At 35.3% G+C, this 17,079-nt stretch overlaps 1 protein-coding gene across 1 annotated transcript in view; it reads right to left on the bottom strand.

Moving 5' to 3' along the window:
• LOC140135757 (cystine/glutamate transporter-like) overlaps positions 1 to 13,341 on the bottom strand; it is a 47,419-nt gene extending 34,078 nt beyond the window's left edge. The window contains exon 1 of the mRNA XM_072157370.1: positions 12,893 to 13,341. Within this exon, the coding sequence (XP_072013471.1) occupies positions 12,893 to 13,319 (427 nt within the window). The 5' untranslated portion in view covers positions 13,320 to 13,341. The remainder of the gene's footprint in view (positions 1 to 12,892) is intronic.
• Positions 13,342 to 17,079: the final 3,738 nt, after the last annotated feature.

The following is a 17,079-nucleotide window of genomic DNA, read 5'->3' as shown; positions in this document are numbered from 1 at the left end:
ATTACCCCTAGAAATGGAGTAAAAATAACCCCTATGATATGTGGTAAAAAATTACACCTATAGAAGCTTATAAAATGATGTAGGGGTTTGAAGTTTCCCCCACTCTTGGCCTCTCCTGCCCCTCCTGCCATGCAATGAATAAGTTTGATCATGTTAATAGTTGCGGAAGAGCAAACTAATTGGTATCATTTAGAGGCCTGCCACCAATGTCCACAATGATCACAGACAAATTTAAGCAGTTGCTACTTTCTTGTTTCCAAGCAAGGCAATTAAATAATATTAAGAGGGAGCATGCTGTTACGAGTCGTACTTGACTCAAGGCCAAAATCACCTTTTTCCCGAACTCACACGAATGCACAACACAAATACACTGTTTGTTTAAGCTAACAAAATCTAAGTCTTTAATTGAAAACAGAGTATGATTGGTACATATAATAACAATATCGCATATACAATAAAATCACACAATGACAGTTTTACTATATCAGTACTTAACCAGCTGTCTTCTTGTTCGTGATCCTAGAGTTCTTGCAATGTTCTGGACGACTGATGTAATATATCCTTATTCACTTGTCCTGCGAAAATCAGCGAAGTCCACAGTACACTTGCATTTATAAATCCTTGCGTATAAAATCCTCATACGAAAATGATGATGCTTCCTCCAATCTCCTTTGCGCTGCTATCTCCACAAATATATCTCCTTGCGCTGCTTTCTCCTCAAATATATCTCCTTGCGCTGCTTTCTCCAAAAATGGTGTTTCTTTCACCATTCTCTCTTTCTCCAGGGAACAGGTTTCTTTAACACAGCTCCGCTGTTTTTTGACAGATGCGTGGCCTTCACAAACCCAGCAAACTCCAGCAATTTGACAGAAGAACTTTTAATCCTTTGATGAGGAAGAGCACTTTTGTGTGCTCGCTGTCTTCTTCGTTGCTGTATTAAAATTAGCTCAATTATTGGCTATATAAACTGGTTAAAATGTACTTTTTTTTTTTTTTGAAGCACGAAGACCATCACACACATGTGGAATATCTCAATCTCCCATGGCATTCTGTCCAGTCCCAACAAAAGCCTCCAGCTTTTTTATATCAGTACTCATGCAAAAAACCATCATCTATTAATAAACCATTACTTCAATCACATTTTCACAACATTGCTGCAATCTTGGGATTTCCCAATATTAATAATACACATTCACCTTTCACATTACATCATTTCCTGGGGGGTTTTCCTGATGGTGCAATAATGAACTGGGGCTTTCCAAGTTCCAATCATAGCTCTGACTTTGTTTACAATAATTTGGGGGAATTCCAAAACGACTTTCCACACCATTATCTTGCACGTACAAGGGGGTTTCCCATCTCATGAAATACTTTCAGCTTGTAAACAAAGTTAAATAATTAAATTAAATCAAATTACTCAGGGCACATCACATGCTCATCTCTTATACTTTCACTTGCCTGATCCTGAGCCTGGTCCCCTCGCTCCCTTTCCAGTCATTTTTCTCCATTCCTGCATGCGTAACAACTGGACTTTTTGGCCACCTATAGACATTCCTGAATTGTTCAACACATGGTCTTTCTGTCTTGTTGGTGGTCGTCCTAATTGTCTCAAGACATTGAAATCATTCTATAGGCTTGGAATGGGAGTTGTTCTACGAAGTAGGGGCAATCTAACAGATTTTTAAACATGTTAAAGGTAAATCACAACAACAAAATGGGATGTTTTATATCTTGACACATGTGCTGGGAATTTAATAGAAATCATCTTTATTCAAACAATTCAAATAAATATCATATGGGGTACTGATCATGCGCAAATCGTAAAAACGTGCAGAATAGAAACTCTGTGGCAGGCTCTGTGGTATCTCATATCGTGTAAATGGTATGCTTAGCCTGAGTCGCTCGGCCTATCTCGAACAAAATCGTGAGTCATATTTTCACATCATTCTGATTGGAACTTGAAAGATCTATAATGGTACAGGGTGTCCCAAAAATAAACAGAACCCTCATTGCACCCTTTTTCCTCCTATTTCTGAAAAGTTGATCACAATGATCAAATATATTTTGGTATATATGTAAAGAAACCTTTAATCGTTAGCTTTAATAAACCAAAAGAATTATGAAGATACGCTCTTTTAAAGAAATGTACCCGGTTTTCACTCGGTACACAGATGAGGTTTGGCTTTGGAGTGGTCTGCAAGATCACCAGACCTCACATATGGAAAGGTTTGTCTACAAAAACAATTTTCTTAGTACCATCATGCGCACACTTTCCACCCTGAGCACACATTTTCGTTCAAAAGCTCTCAAGCAAGCAGTGATTGTCTCCACTGCAGTCTTTGATTACACTGCACGGTTGAGTGCATAGTATCGAAGAGCTGTGGAGCTTCTAGCTGGAAAGTAGGCCTCTTTGATTTGTTTTTGTCGAAACCTTCAAGTATTCCCTTCATCCAATCAGAATTTTTTTTATATCAAACGATAGCTAACACTTCCCATCCCCCTAAAAACACTTTTCGTCACTAGGTCAACAGATAGCAAGGCGAATGTGGCAAATCTGTTGAAAACTTCCTATCCAAGCACATTTTTTTTTTAAATGTAGGTTTTAAAAGTCAAAGCCTCAAGTGTTTCTTACAATATTTTTCAAAATTTGTGTGTCATTAAATGAAAAAGCACACTTATATTGTCCATATAGGCCCTACTAGCGTCACTAGAATGAGTAATGGCCAATTCTCTTTAAATTGCAAATCTTGTGCAAAAAGTCACAATTTTGCCTGGTTTGTCATACGGTTGTAAATTCAATGAACTGTGAATTTGCTAAAAGAGCGCTTTCATACATAGTTACTGTCCGTTTTCCTATACACAATACACAGTGCTCTCACCATTGACGCGTGACCTCTACAAATGATGTACGTTGGAAGAATGGGCACTTGCCTAGTTAACATCACTGTGTGAAAAATAACCAGCCAATATTTTAGCTATTCTCCAAACTTCTAGCAAATATATTTCTCTAACATGACCTAAAATTACAGCTATGTTAGATGTTCAGAAATAGTCGCACTTTTGTAAAATATGAGTGAGGGCAAGGTATAGCTAGCCAACTCCCCGTGTTAATTGAATGGAGATTTGACCGAAAATATTGGTATCGGACCGCTCACTTCTGAAGGATGCCACAAAAAAACGGTACAAGCTACATTTTAACTATTCTAAATAGGTTCTAGAAAATATAGTTTTGTAACATGTCCTAAATTTTAGCTAATTCAGATGTTTGGAGAGGGTCGCACTTTTGTGTTTTAGGAAGGATATGTAAACGACAGATAACACCAAAAATATGAAGAAATTATTTCCAAACCGTGTTAAGTCAACAATCATTATGTTGCTCATTTTGAAGAATGCTGGTTAACAAAAAGCAGGTCTTTGTCTCATTTCGTGAACAAAGGTACACATACCATTGTTTCCGCTTTCGTTTCCTTTATAATCGGTTACCCAACTGAAGCTATAATACCAGCTTTATTGCGATGTCGCACATTGAAAACAGACACTTGTGCACAACCAGAGAAGATCTGATTTAATCAGTTGAGCTGCTTCAATGAGTGTTATCTTGGTTTAATAGCTTTTAATGGGGTTTAAGTCCTGCAAAGGTCGAGATGAATTCTACTGTAGACATGACTGCATCATGTACAAATTGATATGCACCGCTTGATTTCTTCCATTGGGGCAACATCCAAAGCGAGGATCAGTTAGCCTCCAACTCCAAGATCCTCGCAACCATATTACTGCTGCATTCACAAGTATTGGTATGCAATGCAATTGATGTAATGAGGACCAGGGCTGAAACGGCTAGGAGGCAACCAGGTAGAAGGCAGAGTAGACTACTCCGTAATCCACTTGCCCATTGTGCATACTCTGGATATTGTATTTAAGCTTAAAACTCTGATTGAATTAATGTGTGCACAATTGATGGATTTTCACAACTGATCACCGTCGGATTGTCGGATTTCTGGCCTACTAAAATTGGCCATGATGTAATGCATCTTTAAATGGATCTGGCTTGTGATTGGTCGCCCAGATCTTGTTATGGTTTAAATCCTCCGGACATCACCAACACAAAGGGCGGTATAGTTGTGTACCATGTAGTTATTAAAATAACTATGGTACACAACTATACCGCCCTTTGTGTTGGCGGGAACATTAAACTCTCAGTAGGTGCATGAGCGCGTCTTGTAATTGCTTGCGGTTTAATTGGATTGATAAACAAATATGATTGACAGTGTGTGGGTTAGGGACTTTGCCCGTTCAAAGTCCCGTTTAAAATTCAAAGTACATAGTCGATTTTTCGGACTTTCGCGATTAATAAACTGGTAGATTCTAAAATCAGAATTGTTCAGTATTGAAGTGCCAATATAATTATGACATTATGATATGTTACACTTTACTTTTACTGTCACTAATAAATTTATATAAGCTTTTTCATAACAGTTTTATACTAGTATTTGATGTAATAAATATCAGTATAATTTCGAGTTCAGCTGAATGCTTTCATCATGATTAATAATGTGCTTTTATTTATCAAAAATCGACTGTGGCATAGTCTAAGGGCAGAGCAGCACAGTAAACTCACTTTAGAAGAACCCAAGACAACCTAAACAGCCCTTTTCAGAGCTACCTTTTAATCCCAAAAAGAGAAATGACTTATGTTGTAAATAAAAAGAAAGCAATAAACAACAAAGTAAGAAATATAATAAACAAAAGGCATAAATAAACAAAAAAATAAGTAACTGCAAGTATAGCAAAAGAAGTGCTACTCCACATCCATTTTGCCCATAGCCCATAAGCCATAGCCCATAATTCCATAGCCCATAAGCCCACCGGTAAAGCCCATTCCCCAAATAAAGTTGTTATTTTATAAAGTTATCATTGAGTAATGTTTGATATTCATGCATGATACGTGTGCTTCTTTTTAATCTTTGAAGTAGCCAAACCTCCTCCGTGGACAGAGGGGAAAAGGGTACAATTCTAAAAAAAACAGCATATCTTCAAAAGTTGTGAGCTGATTGATTTTTTTTCAATCTATTAAAGCTAATGTAAATGTTTCTTTACAAAAAATTTATTTTTGGGACACCCTGTGCTATAGGTCTTTATTAAAGTGACACCAATTTTTTCACCCCAAAACAATCCCCTTTACTGTGTAAAATGGCTTCGATAAATGACATTTTCTCAGCTCGACTACATTTCCTTAAATGACTGAGATGTAGGTGGAGTCATAGAATATGAGATAAAGTGTGCCTATACATGGACAATATTAACATTTTGAGGTACAATAAATTGCCATTTGTTCTAAATTTGTAGAATTTATATTAATTATATTATTGACCAATTTGGTATTTCTACAAAGCCTTATAATTGTTTTCAAAGTGACTCAAAGAAGGCATTTTCACTCTAAGTGTCCACCTAATTACCCATGAATTATGCTATGATGAGAACAAAATATTTTAGAATTTTCAGGCAGGTACATTTTGTCAATTATTTTCAATTCGAAGAACTGAAAAAGGCCACTGCTGTCATTTCAACAGGGCTTGCATCATCAGCCATATTCCTTTATTTTACGCGTGGTATGGCTCTGAAGCGCCAAGACAAATATTGGAAACTTGAAAAACTAATTTTCCATGATCTTTGGGACTCTTGACATTTTGGGGAAAATTGTTTAAGCTTTAGCATCAGCAGCACTGGGACAGGCATCTGCTATCTACTGAAGATAGCAAAAATTGCAACATTCACATATTAGTCAATTCTGATTGGTTTGTCTGCTTATGTGCACAAACAGTGATTTTCTTCACTTATTTCACTGTTCCATTGTACTTTTTTATTGTTTACCTGGCACTGTTGTGGGTTCTGGAATTGGTCATATTTGGCCATTGAACTTTACCTATTTTTATTTTGTTGCCCAGTTTAGCGTGTCTGCATGCTTATGTACACGCAAGGCGCATTTTGATACCCAATTTGTCCAATTTTGTTCAATATTAACAATACAGCAGTGTTTTGAAAGAAAAATATTTGAATTTAAAAATTGCAGCTATTTGTATTGATTTGAAGTAAGCGTGAAGATAATGGCGAGCTTTATGTGCTACAGAGCTGGCATAATAACCATGGATCGCTCTAAACGGCAACTTTTAAATTCGGATCTTTTTCTTTAAAACACTACTGTGTTGTTAATATTGAACGACATTTGACAAATGGGGCATCAAAATGCACGTAAATAATTCATCCTTTCCTCAGTGTTAAAATATTTTGAAAACAGTTATTGGTTCTGAAGCTATAGACGTATTTGTAACAGCTGTGTTACTTTTTGTGCAGACTTTATTTTGTTTCTTTTTGTTAGGTAAGAGGAAATAATAATGGCATTATGTGGAATCTCTAACCTCATAATACTAATGTACATTATGTATGCCATGCAAATGTTAACTGCGGAAAAAATATTGTGGATGGGGAGCATGACCTAGTGTTTCCATTCAAATACTCAGCTCAGACAAATGAAGATTACACACAAGCAAGAGAAAATGTATAGGTTCTATAAAAGATATCCCAAGACTTTTTATAAGGAAACTGCATGAACTTCAAAGAACAATAAAGAAAAATGAATAAATTAAATTAAAATACTAATAGTCGCCTGAGTTAGTATTTACAAAAGGGATGATTTGGGTTGGGGTATGCGGCTGGGATTTTTAAAAAAACATACACAAAAAATAAACCAAATTTGATGAGGTGACCAACATTTATTATTTCTGTTTAAAATTATGGTAAATTTGCCCAACTATTTATAGCAGTATGGACAAAATTGCGCAAAAATTTGCTAAAACATACAAAAGAATTTTGTAGATTTTAGGAAAAAAATTGGAAACACCACATATACCGCAAAATACAAATTAAATTTTGGCCCAGAGTAATTCCGAAAAACCTGAAATTCACCCTAAATCAGGGGGGGCACTCACTAAAATTGGGTGACGGAGATGTATACGTGTGGCCACATTGACCCTAGTTCCAGTGAAACTGTAACTCAGTATCTGAATTCAGAGTATTTATCATTAGGACGTTATTAGATACTAAGTAATACAGGTCCGTATAAATGTCAGTTTATGATAAAGACTGAAGTCTTGCTTGCAGGACTACATTGACCCCCATTTTTCAACTCCCTCTCACCCAAATGACCCCCTTATTTGTTTAACTGAACTCATTCTCACCCAATTACCCACTTTTAGTTAACCTGTCACCAAAAGATTTCCTTTTTTTCATGAATTTTGGACACATTTTTGATAATCTCTCACCGAATGCCAGACCCCTGCGGGTTTTTTTTTGGTATGATTTTCCCCAGTCTCATGGAATGATCCCTTTTTTTTTTGGACCTTCTCTCTGAATTAAGACCCCTAGTGGAAAGGTGGGTACTGAGATGTGCAGCAGATTTGCATTTCAGCTATTTATAACTTTGGGTATGTTTCAGTAGATATTCACAAAAAAACAATTCCCCAAATTCTACTTGATTCCAATTTTTCGTTAATGATATGCATGATTTATATTTATTAAAGGCTCAGTTTTGTAAACAAATACAAATTTGACATGTCATATGGGGGAAAATGTTGACACATTTTGACAAAATTTGTAAAATTTTGCAAAGTATTGGTAAAAACTTGTACAAATTATAAAATTCAGTGAAATCACTCAAAATCTCATAAACTATTTTTGAAATTTAACAGTCCTGGATGTAAATGGTATAAATTTAATGATATGTACTCAAAGTGTATGTAGCTGTGATGAAAAGCCGTCCATCATATGAAAATTTTGCCCTTTCATACTGAAATAATAGATTTTTTTCCCAAAAAAGCACCTAAATAAATATTGGCAAAAAAAAATCAAAAGAAAAAAATAAAAATCACATGAAAAAATATGAAATCACAAGAAAAAATATATAATCGCAGGATATAATGTGAAATAATAGGAAAAATCATTGTAAAAATTAGCCAAAATTTCTAAATCACTGAAAAGTATATAAAAATGAAAAATAATGTAAAATCGCATGAAAAAAAAATGTACAAAATTTTTAAACGCCTTTAATAATATCGTTTTCCTTGGGACAATGACATGTGGTTCAAAATAAAAAATCCCAAAATATAATAGACTTATTTGGTCAATTTTAGTGACCATTTTATGTAGGCCTACATGTATTCACCTAAATGTAATCACCCTATCTTGAATTAAATTTGACTGGAAATAAATGATTACATTTCGTAATTTTGAGAAAAAGCCCACAAATTATTTCACCATATAGGCCCTTGTGTGGAATTTTTAAATGTTCATTTGTTTTCATATTTCAACAATTGGTTTACATTTGAGTCTTAGATTGAGGCTTTTGCTTTAGGTAGAACTCAATTCAAAAGTATAATTATTTTAATATTCAGCCCGGATCTTCAATTTGTCCATCAAGTGTTCTTGATCGACATTTCACCTATATCTGATATGATATAGCCAAACCATCACCATAAATGTAGTTAAATTGTTGATAAAGGTCTATAGGTTTATAATGACAAAGTTACCAAGTAGACTAACACTTCAATTAATTATCAATATGAAGAGAAATAAAACCAGCAAACCACCGTGACTATTTTTCAAATTCAAATGCTCAAGAAAGTATCCATGCAAAGCTGCACTGATGTTTTGGTTTTATCAAACTTTGAAACTAGTATCAGGCATGATAGATCACAGATATTGGAACACTACTATGCATTGAGTCTTATAGCTGCAGGTCAAGGCCATATTATGTAATAGTTTCTAGCAAGGGTTTCTGGTTTCTACAGTCTAGCACAGTGTTTTGAACATGTTGACCATGTTGACTGCTATTATCAGAATACCAGTACTTATATGGTTAAATTTATGTAGCATTTATATTTTTGCAAAAGTCTGTTTTTGCAGACAAATATAATTTCCTTGTCCCTTGAAGTCTTTTTAAAGTGTTGGGCAAAAAAAAAAAGTCATACTTGATATCACAAAATAAAGAGTTGAAGTTTCAGGAACTATAAACTAAACATTTATATTTTGGTGAAAAAATTTAAGTTGCTAAAAAAAGAATCTAAAATACATTTTGTTTTGTTCTGTGTGTCTTCTATGGGGTAAATTTGTAAGTGATTGAGTTTACACAACATGTTTATATTAAAGAGCAGGCAATAATTGAAACTGCCCCCAAAATCAAACAATTGTAATTTTTTTAATCCAAAAAAAGGTGTGGTTAAATCGCATGAGGTATTTATAAAAATGGTAAAATACCAAGGAATATTTTAAAACTTCCCAAATAGCTATGTAAAGAAATTTACAAAATAAAATATGCCAAAAAAGTTGTTAAATCGCATGAAATATTAAAAAAATTGCAAACAATTGCAAAATCACAGGAAATAATATAATAACATCCCCAAACATTTGTAGAATTTTTTAAATGTCCCAAAAATTGTGAAAACACAAAGTTAGTAAAATGACAGGAAATCTTCAAAAATCGCTTCAACAATTTTTTTTTTTTTAAAAGAGTAACATCACAGGAAATATTCAAAAATTGCCTTAACAATATTTACAGTAAAATTAGAAAAATAAAAGTGGAAATATGTCAAATATGTGACACGATCTGGTCCATGGGGACCAAAGGAGGCATTTTTGAAAATAGAGTTACTGTAATTATTATTACATTACACATACATTAATACGCTATCAAAACACCAAAGCTCTAGCATACTTGGTTATAAAGTTATGAAGTTTTTTGATGTCTATTTCTTATGTATTCTCTTGTTTTTACTCCATATTTTTGCCGTTATCTCAGTTTCAAATTTGCCGCCTTTGGCCCCCATGGACCAGATCATGTCACATATGTTAACAAAATGATTTCCCATTTCCCCATGAAACACTGCCCGGTCGTTACATCTCTGAATAAGGGCAAGGCAGAACAAATTTTGTCTAAATTTTTAGACTTGGGAATTCCCAAAAATATTGGCAAAAATGTGCCTGTCTTCTTTAGGGACACTGGGAATCCTCAATATTTTTAAGCATTTTTTTCTGGCTGTGGGAATTCCCAAAAAAAAAGGCAGCATATTGATGAAACCCAAAAGAAGACATGGGAATTCCCAAGAAAAATACCCTTTTTTAGGCTTGGGAATTCCCAAAAATTTTGACAAAAATTTGCTTGTCTTCTTTAGGGTCACTGGGAATTCCCAAGTTTTTAAAGCATTTTTTTATCAAAATGGGAATTCCCAATTTTTTTGGATAAAATTTTGGTATGGGAATTCCCAAAAATTTTGGCAAAAATGTGCATGTCTTCTTTAGGGTCACTGGGAATTCCCAATATGTTTAAGCATTTTTTTATCAAAATGGGAATTCCCAATTTTTTTGGATAAAATTTTGGTCTGGGAATTCCCAAAAATTTATGGTACAAATTCACTTGTCTTCTTTAGGGGGGGTGCCATTAATTTCTGGAATAGCCCAATGTAACTGTCTATGCTATTCAAAATGGTCTTCACCAATTTAATAAAGTCTGAATCAAAGTTTGGCTCATCTAAGGCAGTGAAAAGATCCCAGGAATAATTTTATTTTCTAGCTACTAACATCTATCAATCTGGCAATTTCACCATTCAAACCTCCATCCGCATATCTCAGTTTCTGCAAAAAATAACTCTCAATATTATTATAACGTAAGATCTGATCTGGCTTGTGATAAAATTGTATCTCAATATATCACATTTGTTGTAGCAAAGTAAAACTGCTTCTGTGCCACGGAAATTGAAAAGCAGATATGACTCATATGAGCAGATTAAATTGAACTGACCATTGAATACCATTTGGTCACAGATGAACCTGATATAGAGAAAAATATTAAAGACTATGTAAAATGACAAAAACATCTGCCTCACTCAATCAAAACCGTTGCTTTTTCGCAAAGAAAAGATAAGAGCAGATTGTTTTTTTAAATGTCCAAAAGACATTGATGCAGAAATTGTGTGTATTAGAAAAAGGGCTAGCTGGATGCATTTTAAACCTTCTTTTAAAGAAAATTTCACATGGTAATTTAACACCTATGAAACTACCATCTACAGAATAAGACCGGATGTAGAACTTATTCAATGATCCTCGTAGTCGAATCTTCCTTTCTTTGACGTTCCCATCAGTCAGAGTTAGTAATTGATGTTACATGTATATAACTCTTCAAAAAAGCGCAGTGATTTATAATGCGCTATGCATAGGCACACATGATGCCTAGACCACAAGCCTCAGCACACTTGACAGAGTCATTTGATACTATCGATTATTTCTATATATCTTTAGCACCTGCTGCAACAAGATTATTGCACTCCTAATACATTTGTATTGTTTTTAGCACATGAAAATATTCCTACCATATTATACATTTTGTATGGTAATTTGTAGTCTTGTCGCTGAAACCTAGGTGTCAATCTTGCAACAGATAGCTCTATTCATACTTCGTATTCATACTAAATGATGTCAAAAAAGGTTCAGGGTAGCAGTATTCACCTGTCAGTACAGGATTGGAATTTTAACACAGGATAATACACAAAATTAATGGGATTTGTGTTGACAGTATGATACCCTTGTCTTTTCAGCGAGTGAATTCAAACGTAGAGTTTTGTTATGGCACACCACACACTATGGACCACAATGGCCTCAACCCAATGACATAGTTCAATAACCTCAATTAAACAATCATAGTGCAAAATTTGACCTCAACTTGCAGAGTATGAGTTTTTGTACCCAACTTTTCAAAGGTCATTCAATGAGTGTGCAAATGTATTGGGGTTAAAGAACTGTGCTTGATAGATGAGCATGTTGTGGATCCTAGTGACAGTGTAGTACAATTAGTTATTTTTTGCAGAAAACTGCAAATAAAAAATGAACTATTTTGAAACTTTTTTGATGAAGCAACTTAAAGCCCCACATTGAAAATCATTGTTTCCCAGGAAAACAACAGACAGCAGGCCAGACCATGCAGGAGACCGAGGATTATTTCACCTTAAAGGCATGGATAGTCTTGCAAATATGGGCATATATCTAAAGCCAACCATACATTCCGTGTGATGAAACATTTTTCACATCGTTTGTTCAAGATGTTGATGGACGTCCCCTTCCCCCGCCCCTTCCACGGCTCTCTGAAGAATCTGCTTCTCAACTCCAACCTCCTTTCATACAATGCGACGAAAGTAGCGCAATTTCTAATGTTTAGTTCCCCTAGGCTATCCAGTATGTCATAGAGTAAAACTGGTATCTACCGGTCCGTTTATACTCTTATATCCACATCTGGTTTTTCTTTTTCAACGTGTGGATCTAAACGAAGTTTAGATGTTAAAAGGTGTAGTTTCCTTTGAGAATATCAAGATTTATTTTACTTGCAAAATGACTGTATACCCTTGTAAGCAACAGGGGTATTTTACTTACAGCAAGTGGGCAAAGATTTGTTTGCACGTCGAATGCGGGAGGATATTTTTGTCACTGCACGTCAAAAGGAGAGGCCAAGCGATTTTTGACAGACCATTTTGAGAATTCACCCTTCAGTGTACACATAATAAATATTGCACAAATAGGTAAGCACAAATAGGTAAAATAGACAAATTACGCAATTTATAGAGACATGAAACTGCAAAAAGGTAAGATTACAAATAAACAAGCAAAATAGAAAACAAATTCTAGTGAAATTGAAAAATAAAACACACCTAAAAACAACGCCATCAAGACCCAGGTGTGTCTCCGCACAGTGAGACAGTTTAAATACACACACAAACAAACAAATACCCCCAACAAACAAAACTTCAACAACAACAACACAACAACAACTATGACAACAACAACTTCAACTTACATAACATTAAAGCTGCCAAAAGTTTGACTGCAACCTCCGGAACGACGCAATCAGGAAACAACGGAGCCAATATGTAATTGCCCATGGTCATGGAGACTACGGCAGTCGCTGCTGGTCGAACTATCACAACATACGTAAACACTCGCAGAAAAGCTAACATCTTGTTAAATCCAAGCATGATATACATAAAATCTCCACCAGATCTTGGAAAAGTGGTGCTCAGCTCTGCCATGCAGAGTGCACCAAGCATGGACATTATTCCACAGGCGACCCATACCATCAGCGCCCATCCTACCGAACCTCCTGTGTTCTGAAGAATACCTTTAGGAGATATGAAGATGCCGCTTCCTATGATAGGCCCGACTACTAAACCAACGCAGGCCCATAGTCCTAGTTGACGTTTCAGTACCACAACGTCGGACGACATTTTGATGCAACTTGCTGCTATAGTGTAATGACTAAAATATATCGTTTACAACTGGTGTGTGACTTTACAGACGGAAAACCCATTAACCCCGCAATTATGCGCTTGAGTGATTTTAAGAGGCAACAAACCCAAAATTGTTAACGCAGAAATGTTCGTTTCGTTCTAATTATTTATCCAAATTAATATCATATGAAATGCAATTATACTGATATTTTATGCATCTGAAATGTAGTTGATATAATAATAATAATAATAATAATACTAATAATGATAATAATGATAATAATAATAATAATAATAAGAATAAGAAGAAGAAGAAGAAGAAGAAGAAGAAGAATAAGAATAAGAATAAGAAGAAGAAGAAGAAGAAGAAGAAGAAGAAGAAGAAGTAGAAGAAGAATTTGAAGAATATGAAGAAGAAGAAGAATATGAAGAAGAAGAAGAAGTTGAAGAAGAAGAAGAAGAAGAATTAATTTGTTAGTCTAGACTAGAGGACTACAATCACTACATTCGTATTGTTTTTAGCTGACTAATGCTATAATATGTAGGTAGAGATAAACAAAATATTTATGTTATTTACATAAGAGATTTATGTTTACGTTTTTGTGTTGGGATGATCCCGCTTTTCAGCCTTGGAAATCTATGTTTACTGGAGTGAGCTAGTGATGCATTATACTCAAGATACTCAAGTATCTATTATCTAAAATATATCTAAAATGACTTAAAAGGCTCATTAATATGTAAGTAACGCATTATTCTTGAGAATCTATTACCCAGGGATCTATTATCACCTTCAGCATCTATTCACTCAGAACGCTGGTCACTGGCTGGTTATTATTGATGTTTATTAAGCGGAAAAAAGGCTAACATATCATATGTGATTTAAATAAGTTTAAATTGACTTTCAGCACAAACATTCAACTAACCTTGAATTTTCGATGTGTGACACACGTCCTCATCAGAAGAAGTCTTAAGATGTTCAACCAAAAGTCGCCAATGGTCAACAAAAGGGCAAGTCCATCACAACATCTTAGGACTTCATCTGATGAGGATGTGTGTCACACATCGAAAATTCAAGGTTAGTTGAATTTTTGTGCTGAAAGTCAGTTTAAACTTCTAGATATTGTTTATCACCAGCACGTATGAACTTACATTCGAATATCATATGTGGTTAATAATATCAGTTACATAAAGTATCTTACATTTCGTATCTGACATAGAGTAAAAAGAGTAAATGTCCCAATATTGAACCTTGAGGTACATCGCATTGTATTGTAACATCTCAGAATAAAGAAGAATACGGGAAACTGTAATGTAAGTTGACGATTCATCCAATATCCTATCGATTTCACATTACGTACTAGATGGTAATATTACTTGCATGAAATAAGTAAGACCAGTCTACTCAAAGCAATGGGACACACTTCTTCCATTGCTCACATTGGCGGAATAATGGAAATTCGTTTGAATGCAAAGACGAAGAATCTTTCTTTAGTCCACAAAATGTTACAATGGTCGCCAAATGGTTTAATTGGTTTCTGGAAGGTATATATCAGGCAAATTTTAGCGAGAGAAGGCAGCACGGAAGTAGTGCTTGGGCGAAAATAACAGTCAAAGATGGCCCATGATGCACTTATGGTCCATGGCAAGCCCGATTCGACCTTTGTGGCATTAAACCCAGTTAACAGGATATTAATCCAGTAAATCGATTCAGTAAAGCAAATAAGCTCATGCATTCGATCACTGACGACAACCAGCTTCGGTCGAGTACCCCAGCTGCAGCGTGTGTAAACTCTAATTTGCATAGAGGCTGTACGTGAAATTATTGATTGGCTCCAAACAAAGGATTTGAACCGGTGCACCGTAATCATGTCGCAGTGCAGTCCATTCACTCAAATGTTGTCATCAACCTATTTGATCGCAGTGCATTGTTATGTGTGTGAGACGAACTGTCGCGGTTGATTGCAATCAAACAAACGATGTCTTATGTATTACTTTGTTCCGTGATGAAAATCGTGATGTTTTATTTAATCACTCTCGAAAAAAGTATTTCTTTTGTAGGCCTATTACTTTGTTTTGTGATGAAAATCGTGATGTTTTATTTCATCACGCTCTAAAACAAACGATTTCTTATGTATTACTTTGTTTCGTGATGAAAATCATGATGTTTTATTTCATCACTCACGAAAAATTGATTTCTTATGTATTACTTTGTTTCGTGATGAAAACCGTGATGTTTTATTTCATCATCACGCTCTAAAACAAACGATTTCTTATGCATTATATTTGTTTTGTGATGAAAATCGTGATGTTTTATTTCACCACGCTCTAAACAATAATTATAGTTAAATGCATTTTAAGAAAAAATCTTATTAAAACAGTATGTTGTTTAGAAAAATGTAGAAAGTGATGATGATGATGATGATGATGATAATGATGATGATGATGATGATGATGATGATGATGTCTCCAAAAGTGTCCCGGGTTTTTTCTTGCCCTAAATCGTGCGTATCTATTAATAAGGCACTTCAATAATCAATAATCAGTCCCGTGACGGCCTCCACTAACTAGCTACTAACTTGGGTTATGGGCGCTGAATTTCATGTTCACTGTCACTTACTCATCAGCGAAGTACGACCCTTTTGTCAACCACCTACAGTACCCAATTTCGGCATACTATGTAAGAAACTCATCATGATGATCGAACAGAGAGTACTTTAAATGTAGCTTGTACCGTTTTCGTGTGGCATTCTTCAGAAGTGAGCGGTCCGTTTACCAAAATTTTCGGTCAAATCTCCATTCAATTAACACGGGACGTTGGCTAGCTATGTCTTGCCCTCACTCACTATTTTACCAAAGTACGAATATTTCTGAGCATCTAACCTAGCTGTAATTTTAGGTCATGTTAGAGGAATATATTTGCTAGAAGTTTTGAGAGTACTTTTAATATTGGCCGGTTATTTTTCACACATTGACGTTAACTAGACAAATGCCTATTCTTCTAACATGGCACGATTTGTACAGGTCACAGCTCAATGGTGAGAGCACTGTGTATTGTGTATAGGAAAACGGACAGTAACTGCAGTATGCGCCGTCTTGCCAGGGTTGGGAACTCAGCCGAATTTAAACTGGCCGGCGTCTTGCCAGGGTTGGGAACTCAGCGGAATTTAAACTGCAATAATAAGGTCACGTGGGTTTTTGTGTGATTCAAGGTCATCCAGTGCCTTATGGGGTAACCCACGTGACCATTCTTTCTTCTGAGTCTCGCAGACTTTGAAGAACCCTTTTAAGGCTTGTAATCATGGTAATGTTGTAATTGCTACCATCCGTCACATCCATGAATCATTCTCCCACCCCAATGTTCATGATAACTTGCAGAAAAAAATTAAGCCATTTGGCGACCATTGTAAAGGTATCTGGACATTTTCAGGACTAAAGTTTATTCGTCTCTGCATTAAATCGGTTCTCCGTCTTTCCGCCATTGTAAGCACTGGAACACGTGCATGATGTCATGACACAGTGGACAGCTTCCATCCCATTGATAAACCTAATCTTACTTACTTCTGGTAAAGAATATATGCTTCTAATATGTAATGTGAAATTGACAGGATAGTAGATGAATGTTCAACTTATAGTAGGGATGACCAATGAACCATCAACTTGATTAGAACACTCCCATAGACATGCAGGTTATTTTTCACACATTGACGTTAACTAGACAAATGCCTATTCTCCTAACATGGCACGATTTGTACAGGTC

The sequence above is a fragment of the Amphiura filiformis genome, chromosome 16, assembly GCF_039555335.1.
Source record: "Amphiura filiformis chromosome 16, Afil_fr2py, whole genome shotgun sequence".
NCBI classification, from domain to species: domain Eukaryota; kingdom Metazoa; phylum Echinodermata; class Ophiuroidea; order Amphilepidida; family Amphiuridae; genus Amphiura; species Amphiura filiformis.
Note: the sequence above shows the minus strand (reverse complement) of the source record. Positions and strands in the feature narration are given on the sequence as shown.